This window comes from Eublepharis macularius, chromosome 3 (genome assembly GCF_028583425.1).
Source record: "Eublepharis macularius isolate TG4126 chromosome 3, MPM_Emac_v1.0, whole genome shotgun sequence".
NCBI lineage: Eukaryota > Metazoa > Chordata > Lepidosauria > Squamata > Eublepharidae > Eublepharis > Eublepharis macularius.
The window spans coordinates 49,437,115-49,456,037 of record NC_072792.1 but is presented as its reverse complement, the minus strand read 5'-3'; the positions used below and the strand labels follow the sequence as shown (position 1 = coordinate 49,456,037).

General features: G+C 41.4%; 1 protein-coding gene across 1 annotated transcript in view; it reads right to left on the bottom strand.

Annotated features, from left to right (window-relative positions):
* The window catches only part of UXS1 (UDP-glucuronate decarboxylase 1), a 55,689-nt gene that overhangs the window by 24,743 nt on the left and 12,023 nt on the right, over positions 1-18,923 (bottom strand). The window contains exons 3-4 of the mRNA XM_054973434.1: positions 13,138-13,186; positions 8,480-8,523 (exon numbers count right to left, since the gene is read on the bottom strand). Coding sequence (XP_054829409.1) covers positions 8,480-8,523; positions 13,138-13,186 — 93 coding nt within the window. The remainder of the gene's footprint in view (positions 1-8,479; positions 8,524-13,137; positions 13,187-18,923) is intronic.

The following is an 18,923-nucleotide window of genomic DNA, read 5'->3' as shown; positions in this document are numbered from 1 at the left end:
AAGGTGCCACTAGACTCAATTTTGCCTCTTCTACTGCAGACCAACACAACTACCTACCTAAAACTATTGGTACAGATATAGCTAGTCTAAAGGCACACAACTTTGGGGTTTTCAGAATAAAAGTGGTCCGTTCGTGTATTTCCACAGCAGCATGGGAAAGGAAAGGAACCATTCCATTGCTCCCACCCATGATCCTTCCATCTACAGTTTACTGAACTGATGTAGGAAGGATCTACCCAAGGCTTGAAGGCCTACATTTAACTCTGAATTAATCCCAATCCTTGTAGACAACAGGGATCCATTCAGGACAAATTCTGAAACTTGAACTGTAAATTATCAGGAAAAGAAACATTTCCACATGACATTTCTTTCCATACATGTATTATCTGTCCATTTAACTAGTATACCTTACTCCACACATCCTGAACCCTGCCTTACACTCTACCGGCCTGCCTGGGATAAACTACCATTTGGCTTCTCCCCTCCTAGAATGGACTCTTGCAACAGCTACTTCTATTTAATATTTATTAAATATTAAATCTCCAGAAGATGCTCATTAAGTGGCATATAATATAACACTATTAAAAACAAACCAGAGACACAATCCCATTGTGACAGATAGAGGGCAGAAGTTTCCCTAGCAACAGCAGAGCCAGTGACAGTAGCAATCTGAACCAGCCAATCGGACCTGTGACAGAGTAAGATCTGACAGTTGGAACATAGGTTAGATTTTGAGGGTTGACAGTTAGAGATTGGACAGTGGAAAGTTGGGAGTGTGAGAGAAAGGCAACTTAATCAGGGAAGTAAAGATCTGTAGAGATATCAGATCTTTAGTTAAGTTTTCCTGTCTGAATAACAGAGTGTAAAAAGGTATCACAGACTTGTATTTCAACAGAATTTGCTGGGTCTGGTGTGAAACTAAGCTGCAGCAGTGTACTGTTATGTTATAAATCTGCCTGACAGAGGGTTTTCCTTGGGCATGTACTGTTTATAAAACCATGCCTCAGTTACGTATTTCTTTCTGAATAAACTTCATCCCTGTTTACTTTTGACTGTTCCTGTTAGTTTACCTTATTAGCTCTCAGTTATCAATCCAGACTTGGTTGGATTTATACCCAGGACCAGATTCTATCCCCTCAGACCTTTAAAATTCCTTCCAAAACCCCAGTGTAGTGCTGTAGGCAGGAAATTGTGATGGAGGAAACTGTTTGGGGTGGTGTTAGTATCAGGAAAACAGCCATAAAAAATATGCAACAATACAACATCAAGAGGCAAACAGCTGAAACAACAAAACCCTGAGCAAGGGTTTTAAGTAAACAGCAGCTCATGAATTAAACCAAAAGGAGGAAATAATCAACAAAATTAACTAAAAGTCGGACGTTCTATCTGGTCATTATGGAACAGCTAGAAAATGTATCTAAAAGGAAGAACCTGAATGTTCTTGTTTTTTTCTTCTTTCTTTGCTGTTCTGTTCTCTTATTTGTGTGTGTGTGTGTGTGTGTGTGTGTGTGTGTGTATACACACACACACACACACACACACATATATATATATTCTTTTTTAGGGTGCAAACTGCCTTGAATGCAATGACACAAAAGTAATTATAAGTGTATTAAATAATAGAGTTACATATAATTGGGCTTTAAGAGGTCATGTTGCTACTGAATAACAATGTTATGTCATGTTTTCTTTGTGGTAGGAATATTATATCATGGATTCAAGGTAGATGATAAAAACCCAGTATCAGTATGGTGGGATGCTCAGTAATAAGGAGCAGAATCAGCACTCTTGCAGCTTTTTAGTTCTGTGTCTGCAGTTTAATGAGATACTGACATGAGATACTGACATCTCTCAGGCCTAAAAGCCTGCTATCTCTTTAGAAGTATCCAGCCTAGATTACCTCTGTCAAAAAGCATCCAAGATCCATTTGAGAGTCAGGGATGCTGTTTGTTTATGGCCATTTCCACACATGTTGGATAATGCACTTACAATGCACTTTAGAAATCCTTTGGAAGTGGATTTTTTGTTTCACACACGAAAACCCAGTTCCAAATGATCACTAAAGAGCATTGAAAGTGCATTATCCAACGTGTGTGGAAGCAGTCTATGTTATAGACAGACCTCTAACACTCTTATTTTAGTAGGTGCAACCAGACAAACTAATACTGAGGTGGAAGTAATGCTAGTTATACTAGCATTATAAAATATGTATGTTATGGCAGGAAAACAGAACGGACCTTTGGACACTTACCGTGAAGGGTCCGTCTCCTCTGAGGAAAGGAGGACATCTTGGGTGATTCCCACCATCCAATCAGGGAGGCAGGAACTAACTTTCTTCCTCTTCCTGTCTAGCCTGTGGGACCACCCTCTCTTCAGTTCAGGTGACTCCACAAAGCAGTAACATTGCATTTATCATTCAGCAACTGTCAATACTGAGAGAAAAAACACCTGTTGCATTAACATGTACTGTAAATAAAGCATAACCCGGAGGAGGTAGAAGAATGAGGCAGCAGGGGTAGAGAGAGACGGAGACCCGGGGAGGGCAAGATGTCCTCCTTTCCTCAGAGGAGAAGGACCCTTCATGGTAAGTGTCCAAAGGTCCGTTCTCCCTCTGAGGCGGAGGACATCTTGGGTGCTCCCAAAGCAGTTTCTAGTTTCTGGGTGGGATGCGGTCTTCGTCCACGATCATACACTGCAGTACTTTTCTACTGCAGTTAGTGTCCATCGAATCATATAGACTTGATTTGTAGCATCTTAATAAGGTCAAGACTGACAACCTTGTTGCTGCCTTGCAGACTTCTACAGAAGTGTTCCTGTGTAATGCTGCACTGGTAGTAGCACTCCTCAAAGAGTGAGCTGATATTCCACAAGGAACCTCTACGAAGAGGTTTTTTTTTTTAGGAGTTTCAATAGTGTATGTTTTGCTATCGGCACCTACCGCTGCTGAAGACATTTTCTTCCCTAAATTGAGGGGAGATATATTTAAGAACAGTAAGACTGACTTTCTAATTTGCACTGTTTGGAGCAGATAGGCCTTGAGCCTCCTTCTGATATCTAGGTTGTGTCAGAGCCTCTCCCTAGTCTATTTAGGGTACAGGTAAAAATATGGTAGCCTTATCTCTTGCAAACTATGCCGTTTGGAATATGCTTTTGGAAGACAGTACGAGGCATCACCTTACCATTGGGAAAGATACAGAGTTCAAGTCTGACTAAATCTTCTGACAGACGCGAATGAGGAAGATAGTCTTCATTCTCAGCCTTCTCAGGGGAACATCCTCGACCGATTCAAATGGATGTTTGGTCACGGCTGTGTAATATGTCTACTGAGTGAGGGCTTCCCAATAAGAGTTGTAAATTCTGAGCATAAACTGTTTTCTGAATACTAGGAGAGTGTTGGCCACCTCTCAGGAATATCCCCATCTTACGAAGGTGTTCCTTTCTATTTCCACATGGTTGAGCAGAGTAAGTCTAAATGAGAGAGTCAAATCGGTCCCTGCTGTAACTTGACCGGAGAGGTCAGTAGGATGAGAGGTGGAAATATCACCATCTGTTGGAGGGTGGAGAGGCATGGTCTGTTACTGGTAAGGGTAGTAATATATAGAGGAGGCCTAATGGCCACTACCATGTCAGGGCATCTGCTTGTAGGTAGAACAAATCTTGTCATGTACCCCGATAGTTGATGGTTGTGTTGGGACGCACACAGGTCCATGAGGTGTTGTGAAGTGCAATGTTATGAGATGTTTCTTAAGGGACTATTCCCCTGTTGTCCCCTCAGCCAGTCTGCCTAGGCATTGGATATGCCTTTGATGTGTAAAGTTCTGATCAAAGCTAGGTGACCATCCTCCCAGGTAAGTATCCTTGCTGCCACCTGTTTCGCCTCGAGGTCTTAAATCCCCCCTGCTTGTTTATATATGTTTTGTCTGCAACCTTGTCCATACAGAGCTCTGAACTGGAGCAAGGCAAGACAAATTGCTCACCTTTCTAAGTCATTGATAGGAAGACATGCCTAACCTGGTTTTTACAGCTGTAAATATTTGTTGTTCTTGAGGGGTCATGATCTTTTGCTTTGCATTGGGTTGGTGACCTTGGCTCAGATGGGCTTTGATCTGAAGCGGTATCTGAATGGGAAGATCTATCTTCTCCATGATCTGTTGTTAATGAGATCTAAGAAAGGCCTGAAGTGGTCTTGCCTATAGACGACCCCAAAGGTATTGCATTGTAGGTGGCCACTAGCCAACCCATCAGTTTCAGTAGTGTCGTGAGAAGTGATTTTGTACTCTGATGACAGTCTCAGTCAGCTGTTTGGTCTTCCTGACCTTTTCTTTGGGGAGGGATAGAAAAAACCCTTTTGGTGACTGTGATCTAACCCAGGTGTTCAAGCTTGTAGGAAGTGAATGGTGAATTGAGTGTTGTGGTGAGATTTTCTCTTGAACTTGAACCGATCAGGAGATCGTCTGGGTGCAAGTGAACATGAATACCCCCTGTGTCTGAAACGTATGATGAGGTTGATCATGAATTTTGTGAATACTCTTGCTGACAGGCCAAAACAGGATGGCTCAGAACTGCTGGTTTTGTTTTTGTTTTTAACATAAAATCTTAGGTATTGTTGAAGGGCTGTCAGAATTGGTACATGGAGGTATGTTTCTGTGAGATCTGTAGATGTTATGTGTTCTTCTGATTGACTGGTCACTGCGACTGAGTGCAGAGTCTCCATTCAGAAGTGATACAATTTGAAGACCTGTTCAAAAACTTGAGGTCTAATAACACTCTCCAGTCCCTATTCTTTCTAGGGACTGAGAAGAAGATTGAGTAGACCCCTTTCTGGTGGGCAGCTTTCAAATTGTATGGAACAGCCTTGTGAGACTATTTGTAAGGCCTGCCTGCTTGTCAACCTAGGCTTGATGGTAAAGAGTAGTTGGCCTCTCACAGGGACAGCTAGCAAGTCCTGTCTTAGAGATCTGGGTATTAAGGCTGGATCTCTTTCCACGTGTGGAGAACTGTCTGTTTGATTTTGGGACAAGGTAAGCATTATCCCCACAATACAGCTGGAGATCTGGGACAGAGAGGACTGGTTTATCCAAGACCAGGTGGCAAGTTCATGGCAGCAGTGAGATTTGAACCTGCAGAGTACTGCATCACTGTTTAGTTACTTAACCACTATACTACAAGTGGGGTCTTGAAAGGACCCCCCTTATTAAAGGGCTGCCTAGATTAACCCCAGGATGGTCATTTGGAATCTTGTCTGGACCTTAGTAGTGTGTGTTGTGAATAAAAGGCTGAGGGCCAATGGATCGCCTCTCAGATTGAGTGTTTTTGGCAACATATTCTTCTGTCCTAGGTCTCAATCTAGATCTTTCACAGGGCATCCCCAAATAGCTTGTCTCTCTGAAAGAGGTAAGCCAGGACGATATTTTTAGAGTGTGAATCTGCTGGCCATGCTCTTAGTCAAGCGTGCTGGCTTGTTACTGCTGTCAAGACCATAATCCTGGAAGAAAAAGGTAAATGTATCCAGGATGACGTCTGTCTTGAAGGTATTGGCCTTTACATTTCTGTTTGCCCCTTCAATGGGGGCAGCTACTGTTGTACAGGAGGAGTTGGATCAGTTTCCAGATCCATACTCCCGATACTCTTGAGGCAATTGAGACAATAGCTGTAGCCTTAATAGCCATGGTCACGGCCTCGTGAGCTCTTGTTAGCATGACCTCTCTCCTCTTGTCTAAGTGGTCTCTGACTGATCCTTACCCATCTTCTGACCAGAGGCCAGATGACTGAAGTGTAGCCACTGGAGTTTCCATCGCAGGTACCTGCAACAACTCATAGCAAAGAAAGGTAGTGAGTACAGTTTTGTTTTGGGACCAAGTTTGGGGATTATTAATTGGCGTATGGTTTAGACCACTCAGCCTTGAACCTTCTCCCCATATATTCTGGAAATGGGAGGAACCTTCACCAGGAAGAGACTCTTGTTACCCTGGGCTGGATTTGGTATTCCCAGTCTAAGGGTCCTACTCCCCCAAGGGTAATTTCTACTGCTCTAAGGCTGAGAATGTCTTAGACAGTAAATACTGGTAGACCTCAGATTCAGACAGCTGGGCTGACTGTTCTGGTAGGGATATTTCCTCTTCTTCCACATCTGAAGGAATTCATCCTTCTCCTTGTCATTACAGACTCTATCTGAGGGCGATCCCCCTGCTCTGTGGGGATCCTTGACTGATAAACATTACAAACTGCCTTATTCTGACTCAGACCATCGGTCAGTGTTATCTCCTCAGACTGGCAGCAGGTCACCAGGGTCTCAGGAAGAGGTTTTTCCCCTCATCTACCTGATCTTTTAAACTGGAGTTAATGGGGAACAAACCTGGATCCTTTGCATACAAAGCAGAAGCTCTTCCACAGAGCTACAGCCTTACTCATGGGAGGAGGAGGAGGTAGACACCACACCACTATTTCCTCCCTCCTGGTTAGTCTTAAGAGTTGAAAGGTTCAAAGACACCAGCAAATTTGAGCCCATTATACATTACCCATCTGACAAGGAAAGGCAGGGCTAGATCCTGTTGTAAAAGCAGGGCTAAATCCAAAGGGACAGGCCTGCTGTAAAATCTCCAGCCAGGAGATTGGCATGGGCACATTCACATGGTGCCAGGGCTGAGGAGATTCCTGGAATCTTGATAGGGCCAAGGTGCTTCTGACTGGCAAAGTAACAGGATTTCCTCCCTCATAGTCAGTCTAGTTGCTGACAGGAATTCTGGAGGTATAACACGCTTGGGGGAACACTTGCGTGGCCCTCCTGGGCTTGTCGGCTGGAGCTCTGGGTGTCTGGATTACGTTTCAGCCGTGTCTCTCCTGCCAGGAGATTGGCAAGCGCGTCTTTGAGATTAGGCGGGAAGTCACTCATCACGTTGTTTCCCGCCAAAATTGAGCTCCGCCAGGTGGCGCTGTTCTCAGCTGGCTGACTGAGGCACGCTGTTTTAACAAGCTCCCTCTGTGGAAGATGGGGCTGTTGAGAGGCCTGCGTCTCTTCCAAGGCCATTTCTTCGCTGGGGAACCCATACAGCCTTAGAGGCATGCTGGTGCCGGCTGGGCCTGTTCCCGCGCCGGTAGGACGGCTCCATGGGAACAGCCCATATTCTCCTCGCCAGGGAACCCATACAGCCTCAGAGGCATGCTGGTGCTGGCTGGGCTGGGCCTGTTCCCGCTGCCGGTAGGACAGCTCCGTGGGAACAGCCCATATTCTCCTCCATGAAACTTTCCTCAGAGTCCGATGACTCTCTAGAGACCATATCGTCCTCTTCTTTTCTTTCTTTGGCAAGAGTAGTAAAAGAAGAGGAAATGGGAGGAGAGTAAAGTAATGAAGTAAGTAAGGAGTAAGGTAAAGAATGGTTTGAGGAAGAAGAAAGATAAAAAAGAGAAAGAGAGAAAAAGGGCAGCAGAGCTAGTCTACTGCAGAACTGCTCTCCCTGGAGGCAGGAACAGAACTGAAGAGAGGGTGGTCCCACAGGCTAGACAGGAAGAGGAAGAAAGTTAGTTCCTGCCTCCCTGATTGGATGGTGGGAATCACCCTAGATGTCCTCCGCCTCAGAGGGAGAAGTAGCAATAGTTTTAAGTTTTTACCTGTGTCACAATTATATTTGAAAAAAAAAATCCATACTACAGGACTAGGCCAAAGTAACATTTATGCTAACTCAATCCACAATCTCTGTAATACATATTTTAATTAAGACACTGGTTCTCTCTAAAGGAGAACAGTAGGTTTTTAAAACAACAAACACAGCGTAGTGTTCTGAAAGAAGACAACGTTTTGATAAAAGAGTACATCAAGCATTAATTTTATATAGCTTCCTCTACCCCATAAACATTTTTATGTGTGATATCATTTCATCTTAGTCTGGATAACCTCTTCTAGAATGAAAATAAAATTTTGAAAATTACAAAAAAATCGGCAAATGCTTGAACTTCAGATGTTCATGTCAAAATCTGAAAGATTTCAGCATTAGACTTCTGGAGACAAAATTAGATTATTTCCGCCCCGCCCTTCTTTAAGAGACAGACCTCCAACTGAATAAATGAATGAAGCAAGTGAAAGTTTGACTAGTTGTGTCAGCTTTCAAATGCCATGTCCAATAATGTCAAATGCTGACTGCTACTGAAAAATCATTGTATGGCAAATAACAAGCCTCCAAATACAGCAAATATTTATTAATAAAATCTGGAGAATTGTGTGTGTATGGGGGGGGGGGAGTAAATGGTTTAATCTTTTTTCCTCTCCCTCTTTCTCTAACTTTCTAGAAGTTCTGCTCCAAACAATGTCACAGACTTCAGCATGTTCAAGACTTTGGTATTTTCTGAAGAACAATCATGCAAATATGAGTTCAGTAAATGTTACAAATCACAGCTCAAATATTTTTGGTCAGATTTCTTCATGTTTCTACAGAAATAAACAAACAATTATCTATGGGACAGATCCTCAAATAGGCATGCATACCTTTTCTCCAGCTCTCGGATCTTTTCCCTTAAAGGTGCAACAACCTAAAGGCAAAAATTACAAGTAAACAATTTGTGGATCTTCTTGCACACAACATCCTTCTCCACAAGAACAACAAACCATAAGAGATGACAAGAATTACTAGTAATTGGTACCTAGCTACATTAGGAAACAGGGCTGGGATTCACTAATTAAATGAAAGCTATGCATGCAAATTACACAGCGCAATGCAACTGTGCAACTTCACAGAGATGTAGGAGACTTTACAGAATTAGGAAAAATGGACCTCTCCTGTACTGCCTTTTTGCTCTGTTTACACGAGAGCAAAGTTGAAAGTAATGGGCCTGTACTGTATAGTGGTAAGCAAGTGGGTGAGTTTCAGTCTGTCCCAACCTTTTAAATGCCCCCTGGAGAGCCCCATTACAAATGAAATGCTAATGCTGCTTAGCTGATATTTTCACAGGTGTCTCCAAGTCCACAATTACAGGGTGGTGGTGGAAGAAGTAGTGGAACTCAGGCTTTGATCCACTAGGCATCTGGGAAATCTGCTATTGTTCACATTTTCCCCCCTTCCCACTGGAGAAAATATGGATCCAAGTTTGTCTCTCTTACAATCCTATGTGTGTTTGCTCAGAAGTAAGACACACTGAGATCAGTGAGGTCTACTCCCAAGTAAATGCACATAAAATAGTTGCTTTTGAGTATGACAGCTGTATTCCCCACAGTTCTCCTCAACAGGAACCCAAAGTGCCTTACAACATTCTCTCCTCAATTTTATCCTCAAAAGAATCCTGTGAGGTAAGTTAGCTCACAGTGTGTGACAGGCCCAAGGTCACCAGTAAGCAAGCATTAAATGGCAGACTGGGGATCTGAATATGGGTCTCCCATGCCCTAGTCCAGCACTGTGACCACTACACCTCACTGTCAACAATAACAACAATACAATTTTATGATCTCATTATTTCAGATGGGAGGACTGAGGCTCAAAACAAGCAAGATGCTGGGAGAGCCATAACTGGGTTTTCTCAGTGTATTTTTAAAGTCACCTTCACTTAGCCCAAGTCTATTCGGAAATGGAGGAGTGGTTAACTCTTTCAACTCTGCATAGTTTTGCAAATAAAATAGCAAAAGGGGGGGCATCAACACAGAGGCAAAGCAGAGAACAAAAAACTGCAGTACAGTGGAGAAAAAGTTTTTTTACGTTTCACCCAGTGATCTCTACACATTTTGCATGTTACTTCATCACAGGATCTAAAATAATATTTTAAAACAGATGATTAACGCACGCACGCCCCCCCCAAACATACAAATACAGAAAATTACAAACTGAAGCCAGCTCTCTGTACCTTGGTTTCTTTAAACAGCTAATAATATTTGTTTGTTTGTTTTCAATTTTTATTCTGCCCTCCCCGCACAGGCATTCAAGTTGTATATGCCAAGTGGTATACAGGCTATTAATGTTATGAATTCTGCATTTTATGTTTTTAAAACAGTAAAATAAGTTAGTTTGATAAGAATATTAGTACTGCATACATTTATTGCATATGTTTATACTGCATATATTTTTAATTGCTGGAAAATGTATGTAAGTTTTGAACCTAAATTTGAGAGCACACGCAAGGTCAGCCCATGAGCTCACCCTATATATTGATGATTTACAGATAGTACAGCATTTTCTCCCTTACAATTGTCTCACATTTTCATGCCACTTCACTCATTTGAGAAGGGCCTTTTGCAGATGCCACCCTACAGGTGGGCAAGATCGATCACTGCCCATATCTGTGTCTTCTCTGTAGTGGCTCCCACCCTGTGGTATGGCCTGCCTGAGGAGGTCAAGAAGGCTCCCACGCTCTGTGCATTTCGCAAACTAAGTAAAACAGAATTGTTTAGCAGGGTATTTCTGTAAAGGAAATAGGACTACATCACAACAGATTAGCCCAGAAAAATGCACTGTTTTTTTACTGATGTAATACCATGTTCTGAATTGTTTAACATGTTGTGTTTAATACTTGTGCTTTGTTCATACATCTCCATTTCAAATTTCTACAATTAGTAGTCCTATGATACTGCTTACTAGACATATCATCCTTTTGACTGCATTGATTTACAATGTGTAAATCTGCTTTGAGTCTTGGTAAGAAAGGTGGAGTATAAATAATAATATTTGATTTATATACCACCCTTAAGGACAACTTGACACCCGCTCAGAATAGTTTACAAAGTGTATTAATTATTATCCTCACAACAATCACTCTGTGAGGTGGGTGGGGCTGAGAGATCTCTGAGAGAGCTGTGACTAACCCAAGGTCACCCAGCTGGCTTCAAGCAGAGGAGTGGGGAATCAACCCAGTTCTCCAGATTAGAGTTCTGCCACTCTTAATCACTACACCAAATTGGCTAATGTAAACAAAAATAATACAATATGAAAGGCAGACTATAAATAACATAAATAAAACTATTAATTGATAACTAAATACTGGATAATGCCTAAAAAAGAGGACACTGAAAACTATTTAACGAGATAGCTGTTCCTAGGCTTCCCAAATGTCAATGCAGAGATCTGCCTCATTCTTCACAAACTGACACACTGAAGGCAAGATACTCCTGTATTTCCTGCATAGTTACCGACTTTGCATCTGTGTAGCCTGTCGTACATGCATTAAGCAGGAAAAGCTTTTCACATACATTCCGGAAAAGCTTCTGTGACAGCAAGGTGTTGCCTCAGTTTCCCCCCATCTGTCACACACCCTGCAACAGTGAATTAAGCTACAAGAGACGAATTACACAAGAAGGAGCATGTGAAGGGAGTTGCAATGTTAGCTGGGAAGCTGAGTTTTAAAAGAGATGGGAAGCTTTTGTCAATTTCCCCTCTCTACAGAGCCAGGGAGATTGTGGCTCAGAGGGTTTGTTAATTTCCTCTTTGCCTCCCAAAGGCTCTGTCTGTTTCACCTCCTTTTCTAAGAGGCCAAGAGGAAATAAACAAACTCTCTGAGCAGCATCTCCCTGGCACTGTAGAGAGGGGAAACTGACAGAGCCTTCCCATCTCTTTTAAATCTCAGCTTCCCAGGTAACATTGTGACTCCCTTCATGTGCTCCTCCCCGTGGAATTCGTCTCTTGTAGCTTGGCTCAGTGACCAAGCAAGTTTGGGTTTGGGTGTATTTGGGAGTGGTCAATAAGACTAAATATGAAAACAACTGTGCTGGACAACATACTGCAGTTACAAACTGGACTGGGGTTGGGGGTTGGGTAGCACAAGCATCCAAGATCATTTCTACTCTTCCTCCCCTTTCTTGGAGTGATTCACACTAACATCTTCTTTCAACAATACAAGAATAAGTGCATTGTCTTATCTTTAGAAGAGTTTATAAAGAGTGGTTAGGTGGGCAAGCAAAGGGGTATATCAGCATAGTAACTCTTTACAGAGAAGGGGAGCTAAAGTTCCACTTTAGAAGGGCTGCAGTATCATACCCTCAAAGTTACAGAAATGACAGCCTATTCCTGCCGGGAAAAGATACGGATGGATTTTACTTGGAATGGCTCACTAAACCAAGGAATCTCAGGTCCTTGAATAGTGTTAACTTGACTATCAGGATTGTTCTCTTAATCCCTGCACAAGTCACTACCATGCAATTTCTTTGAGCCAACCACAGGATTCCTAACCTAATCCGGCCTGTCTATCGATGTCTGAGCCCCATCCATCCAGCTTTACTGATGCCTGGGCCACATCTGAGGAATTTTCCATTACTGTCTACTTCCCCACTCACTTTCCCCTACCCCTTTCTCACTGTCAAATCTGCAGCCTCCCACTGGCTAGAAACTCTAGAGATTTGCATACATGGCAGGGATTCAGGGATTGGCACACTGCTTAAGTCAGGCTGCTGTTAAAAAGCACAGGAGTAGGCCATTTTAAAAAGCTGGTAACTTTACCGTGACCCACAGGAGCTGGCAGAGGTGCCTCAGAGGACTTTAATAGGAAGGGGAGGCAACAAATACTCCTTCTGTGAACTCTACTCCAAGCCCGTTATTAATCCCTTATAAAAGCCGTAACAATAAAGACTGGAAGCCTGTGCAGTTCAACTTGATAATCAACATGAACCATTTACTCATAGTTATTACAGATACATAATGAATTCCAGACTTGCCCCTGAAATATCTGTATTTTAGCAACATTACATTTTTTATTAAGTAGGCGACCAAAAATCCAACAACATACATAAGCCATTTCATATATAATGCAATCCTTGGGGGTAGATATTCAGTGTCCGAACAGCAGCAGGAATATATTTTGATTGTATATTAATAGATTTTTGTTTTCATCTTTGTTGATGTAGATGTTATCCACCTTAAGAGCTTGGACTAGTTGGGATATAAATATATAAATAATATTCCAGAAAACATTTGCCAATGAATTAGATTCTCAGTATGAATAAATAGGCAAGAAGCCCAGCTAAACTGCATGCCATACTAGAATGGATAGTTCAAAAACTGCAGCAACATTACAGCGGAAGGAAATAAAAGGATAAAGATCCATTCAATAGACAGAATTAAAGAAAAGAGGCCACACTCATATCTGGTAGAGAAATGAGGGTAAACATTTCAAGTTTGTGGGAGAGAATACAATAAAGCCAATCTAATATTAAATAATTAGTGTACTGACCTCTTCAATCTTGTTTTCCACCTTTTGATCACTGTTATCCTGGATAGACCTGTTGGTATAAAGCCACAAGAGAACAGAAGAATGTAAAAATAGACTTGCAGGATCAGACAAAAGGTCCATCTAGTCCAAGAATAAGTCTCCAACAATGGCTAGATACTCCCTGAAAGTCATAAGGAGGACACAAAAGACGATCCATTCAATACCTAATTCCTGGTCTCTCCAGAACCTAGTAATCAAGATCATCCTACCTCCAAATATAGAGGCTTCATTCTTTTTTTTAATTTACATTTTATAAATATTTTTGGAATTCTTCTGTACAAGAATATGCAACCAATTCATCTAATTACTTCTACTGCTCTAGGATTTTTCTTTTAAATATAAAGAACAAGCCTTATTTGAGAAGAATTATTATAACTTTTATCACATACAGTTGTACAAATTGTTCAGAGAGGAAGATCGGCAAAGTTCAACATGCCCCATCCCCATATCACACTGCTAATATGAACGGACTACCTATGCAAGACATTCCATGCACAAGTCAGTTGGAAAACATACAAAATGACTCCTCTCTGATCAATATTAAGAAAGGTAGAGAAGGGAAACTCAAGAATATGGCTTATGCAGAACAATAACTTGCCTCTTGGACAAACTTCAGAAGAGTTCTGCATGGCTAACCCAACCAAAGGTAATTAAAGACGGTCAACTGTTCAGTTCATTTGGATGACATTTTTCAGACAGCAGTCTATTCCTATATTAATTCCAGCATAAATGCTGCTGAGTGTTTCTCATTACTTCAATGGGGACTGATCTAGGCTGCTATTGTTTCTTAATTTGCCTTCAGGCAGAGGAAGAAGCAACAGCTATTCCATATTCCCTTACATCAAGACTACATAGGAGGCAATCTACCCAAATCACATTCTGTTCAGAGATTGTTACACTACTCCAGAATGGTTGATTTTTAAAAACAGCATGTAATTAGTTCATGCACAGATTTCAAACACTTTCTTTTGCAAGTAATTGCGTAAGAGGATTTCTGCTAACAGGAAATTTGACAATATAATCACATAAGTAGAATTTGCACTCACCAAGCTTATATTCCTATTTTTGGGTGACTTCGCAATCTATTTGAGCATCTCATTTTAAATGAGTTTCAATGGAAAAATAAAGGAACTGTTTAATGTGTTTTGCATCCTGAGGGTTTTCACAGGAGGCTCCAGAGCTAAAATGAAGTTATTTCAGGTAAAACAGGACTCTTTTACTTTTTTGTATGGCTGGGACACCTTCAGTAACAGAAGGACTTTTATTAATTAGATACACGTATGTCAGTGTGTGAGAAATCAGGTAAACAATTCCTCCCACATTTATTTGCAAAACTTTATTACCACATACACTCTTATTTACACAAATCTCCCAACTGACATTTGTAACTTTGTTTTTGAATATTCAAGCTCTCAGTTGCCTTCCCATGAACTCACCAATAGCATCAGGAAACAAAGCACTTTCATGGATCAGAATCCAATGCCATCACTCATTTCAATGATTTCCTGACAGCAACTTAAGGGCAACTTTTGGCCTTAAGTTGACTTTAATAAGAAAAGTTTTAGGTAAAGGGAAGCAGCTAAATCTTTCACCTGGAATTTAAGAGGCCAGATACCTGAATGCATCACCAGCTTTTGAAGATGTGAAACAGCATATAGTAATCCCTCTTGTAGAAAAAGAACTAGTCATTACAGGAAGTAAGAAAGCCATTGCAGTATTGTGGACACAATACTAAACTCGGAGAGGGAGACTCCAGCAGGGAGCAGACTTAGATCCCACGGTAAATCTCTGTTAATAGACAGCATTTCAGTTAACCAAACAGGATTTCCTTGCTTACTTCTGCTACAGTCCTAAATGCCCTCCAATATGCTTCTCCCCAAGGAAAGATCCCTTAGGAATAATGCAGGGGGGGGGGGGTTGAACTGGAGGTCTGCAACAGGAGATGGCAAAATGAAAAATCGACCCATCCTTCCATTAGCACAAATTTACTGCAGGATCCAAGCCCTTGGCTCAAATTCCAACAATGCATGAAGCAGCAGGGGAAACTGAATTAGCAGTCGTTTCTTACCATAACCTATTTCATAGGCTGCGGTACAGGAATAAAATGGAAAACCTAGTATATACTACCATAAGCTCTACACAGAAAAGGCTACTGTGAAGAGCAACAGTCCATAGGCCATACACTGTAACAAAATTTAAGAATTGAAGATCACAGTAAGACAAAAGTTTGCCATATCCACAATGCAGCTTTTGCACGGGCTACCCAGAAGTAATCTTAAACCTGAAGTGTCAGGGATGGCTGCATACTTCAGTAGCCATCTCCTAACAAATATCTCTCTGGCTATGGCTGTTGCATACTTTGGACAGTAGAAAAAGGCATGGGACAATGAATCAGCCACTGCCAAAGGACAGTCACAGAAGTGCTGATCTGGAAGAGTCTTAAGGAAACGGCCCTACATCGGGGCTGCTGGCAGCGCATTGCAACATGCGATCCTGCATGACCGCCTCAATTTTGGAACTGCCAGCATATTAAGACAGTGAGGCAGATCAAACTGAGTAGAATACTAAATTCTCAAATGGAGTGGGAAGCATTTTCACGCAGCATCTTTTTGGAGGAAGTCCCTGTCCTGTTTAAGCAGCTTCTATATAAGTAATGATTGTCTTCTTTCAGTTAGATTCCTTGATTTCCATGGACTTGATCGGTTTATTTCCATATCCACAGTTCCGTTCCATTTTGAACAACAGCAGTCATGAGTTGCTGATCTGGTAAAAACTGGGAGATCTTCAGAATTTAGCAGCTTGAACTTAAAGCTGACTATAGCTTTCCAGATCAATGGTTGTTGTGGGTTTTCCGGGCTGTATTGCCGTGGTCTTGGCATTGTAGTTCCTGACGTTTCGCCAGCAGCTGTGGCTGGCATCTTCAGAGGTGTAGCACCAAAAGACAGAGATCTCTCAGTGTCACAATGTGAAAAGATGTTGGCAGGTCATTTATATCTACTCAGGAGGGGTGGGGTTGAGCTGAGTCATCCTGTAAGTTTCCCAGGGTGTGGAATGCTAATGACGGGAGGCTTCACTGTATCCTGAGGAGGTTCTTTTGCATATGGATTGGTGCTTGATGTGCTAATCTTCTCTGCAGGGCTACTGTCGGGTGCAGAGTGTTTTGTTAGCCTGGTGTTTTTCAGAATTGGAAACCATGCTCTGTTCATTCTTAAGGTTTCTTCTTTCCTGTTGAAGTTTTGCTTATGCTTGTGAATTTCAATGGCTTCCCTGTGCAGTCTGACAAAGTAGTTGGAAGTGTTGTCCAGTATTTTGGTGTCCTGGAATAAGATACTGTGCCCTGTTTGAGTTAGGCTATGTTCAGCCACTGCTGATTTTTCAGGTTGTCCAAGTCTGCAGTGTCTTTCATGTTCTTTTATTTTTGTCTGGATGCTACGCTTTGTGGTCCCGATGTACACTTGTCCACAGCTGCAGGGTATACGGTATACTCCTGCAGAGGTGAGGGGGTCTCTACTGTCTTTTGCTGATCGTAGCATCTGTTGTATTTTTCGGGCGGGTCTGAATACTGCTTGAAGGTTATGCTTTTTCATAAGCTTTCCCATCTGATCAGTAATTCCTTTGATATATGGCAAAAACACTTTTCCTGTAGGAGACTGTTTTTCCTTGGTTGTTTGATTCATCCTGGGTTTGATTGCTCTTTGGATTTCATTTCTGGAGTAGCCATTTGCCTGAAGTGCGTGGATTAGATGATTAATTTCCTCACTGAGAAAGTGCGGCTCACATATCCATCTTGCACGATCCACTAATGTTTTCATTATGCCTCTTTTCTGTCGGGGGTGGTGATTGGAGTTTTTGTGTAAATACCGATCCATGTGAGTTGGTTTCCTGTAGATCTTGTGACCTAACTGAAAGTTTGCTTTGCGGATGACCAAGGTATCCAGGAATGGGATCAATGTTCAAATATTTCAAATATTTGAAAGGCCCAGTTTGAGTTGTAAGACTGCAGAAGCTATATATGGTGGTAGAGCGAATAGTTTGCAAAAGCAGGTTAGCTAGAGTCTATTGAGTTGTTCTATTGGGTCCAAGAACCAGATGTGGGAACCATACAGTATGCACAGTATCACAAGAGCCTTGGATGCCTTCAAAAGTGCTGGCGCATATTAAAAAAACATTGATATTAGGTCTGTACGCACCTAATGGCGCAAAAGACCAATTTTATAGGGAAATAACAGACAAATTGGATCAAGATTCATATGATCAGATGATAATGGTAGGAGACTTTAATGGAGTTGTGGACTTACAAATGGATAGAAAGATAAAGGGAGGTAAATAGAAATCTGGAAAATTACCAAAAACATTTTTTGAATTAATACATCAGGAAAAACTGGAAGATGTATGGAGGAAGGAAAACCCCAGAGGTAAAGATTCTACATACTACTCCGCGAGACATTTTATCATTTTCAAGAATTGATATGATTTGGACAACAAAGGAATTAGCTTTATGGACAAAAAAAGTGGAAATTTTGCCAAGGGTGAGTTCAGACCATAACCCACTATTATGGAAAGCTACAATGGGCCAGAAAAAACTACGATGGAGAATAAATTAAGATTTATTGCAAGATCAGGAAAATATGAATTATATAAAAGAAGAAACAAAACAATTCTTTCGAATTAACAATAACAATGAAGTTTCTACCCAGATGGTATGGGACACATACAAGGCAGTAATAAGAGGAATTTTAATTACATTAAACAATAAGGACAAGAAAACAAAAGAAATGGCAAGTGATACAGGAGAAACTATATAAAAAAGAACAGGAACTAAAGAAAAAACCGGGGGGGGGGGGAATCAATAAGACAAGAAATTAAAATACTGCAGGAACAAGTAAAAGCCACTGGAAATAAGGAATTAGAATGGAAATTAAGGACACTTCAGCAGAAGTCATTTGAAGGAGCAAATAAACCAGGAAAGTACCTAGCCTGGCAACTGAAGAAAAAAAAAGAGAAGAAAATAATTAACAGAATATTTGAAGAAGGGAAAGAATTAAAAGAACAACAAACAATTAACAGTGCCTTTTACAAATATTATGCGAAACTATTTCAAAGGAAGGCAGTAATTCTGGGAAAAATAGATCAATATTTACAGAAAATAGACTTACCAAAGATGTCAGTGAATATGGAGCAGAGACTAAATGCTCCAATAACAGAAGAAGAGATAATACAAGGAATTGACGCAACAAAGATTGGGAAAGCACCAGGACCAGATGGGATCACAGTAAAGTGGGCGATAAATTGTAATAACGAAATAACGATGGAAGCATGGGAACAATTATGGAAAAATACCTTAAAAATATCAACATGTACCAGTATTAGAGAGAATGGCTATAAAATGTTATATAGATCGTATCTAACACCGAAAAAGTTAGCCATAGCTAATAAACAGCTATCTAATAAGTGTTGGATAGGGCTGGTCGCTTCGGGTTTTGCTTCGGGTAAAGTTACCCGAAGCGACCCGCTTCATGTAGCTTCGGAATTTCCCGAAGCGGGGCCAGCAAGATGGCCCCGCTTTGGAAATACCGACGCTAAGCAATCCGAAGCGATTCGGGTTGCTTCGGATCGCTTCGGAGCAGCCACTCGAGCGCGGGTTTTGTGTTTTTTTGTTTTAAAGCACGGGAAGCTTTTACTTGCTGCTACTGCTGATCTCTACTGCAGCTGCTTGAAGATCAGCAGCAGCAAGCAAAAGCTTCCCC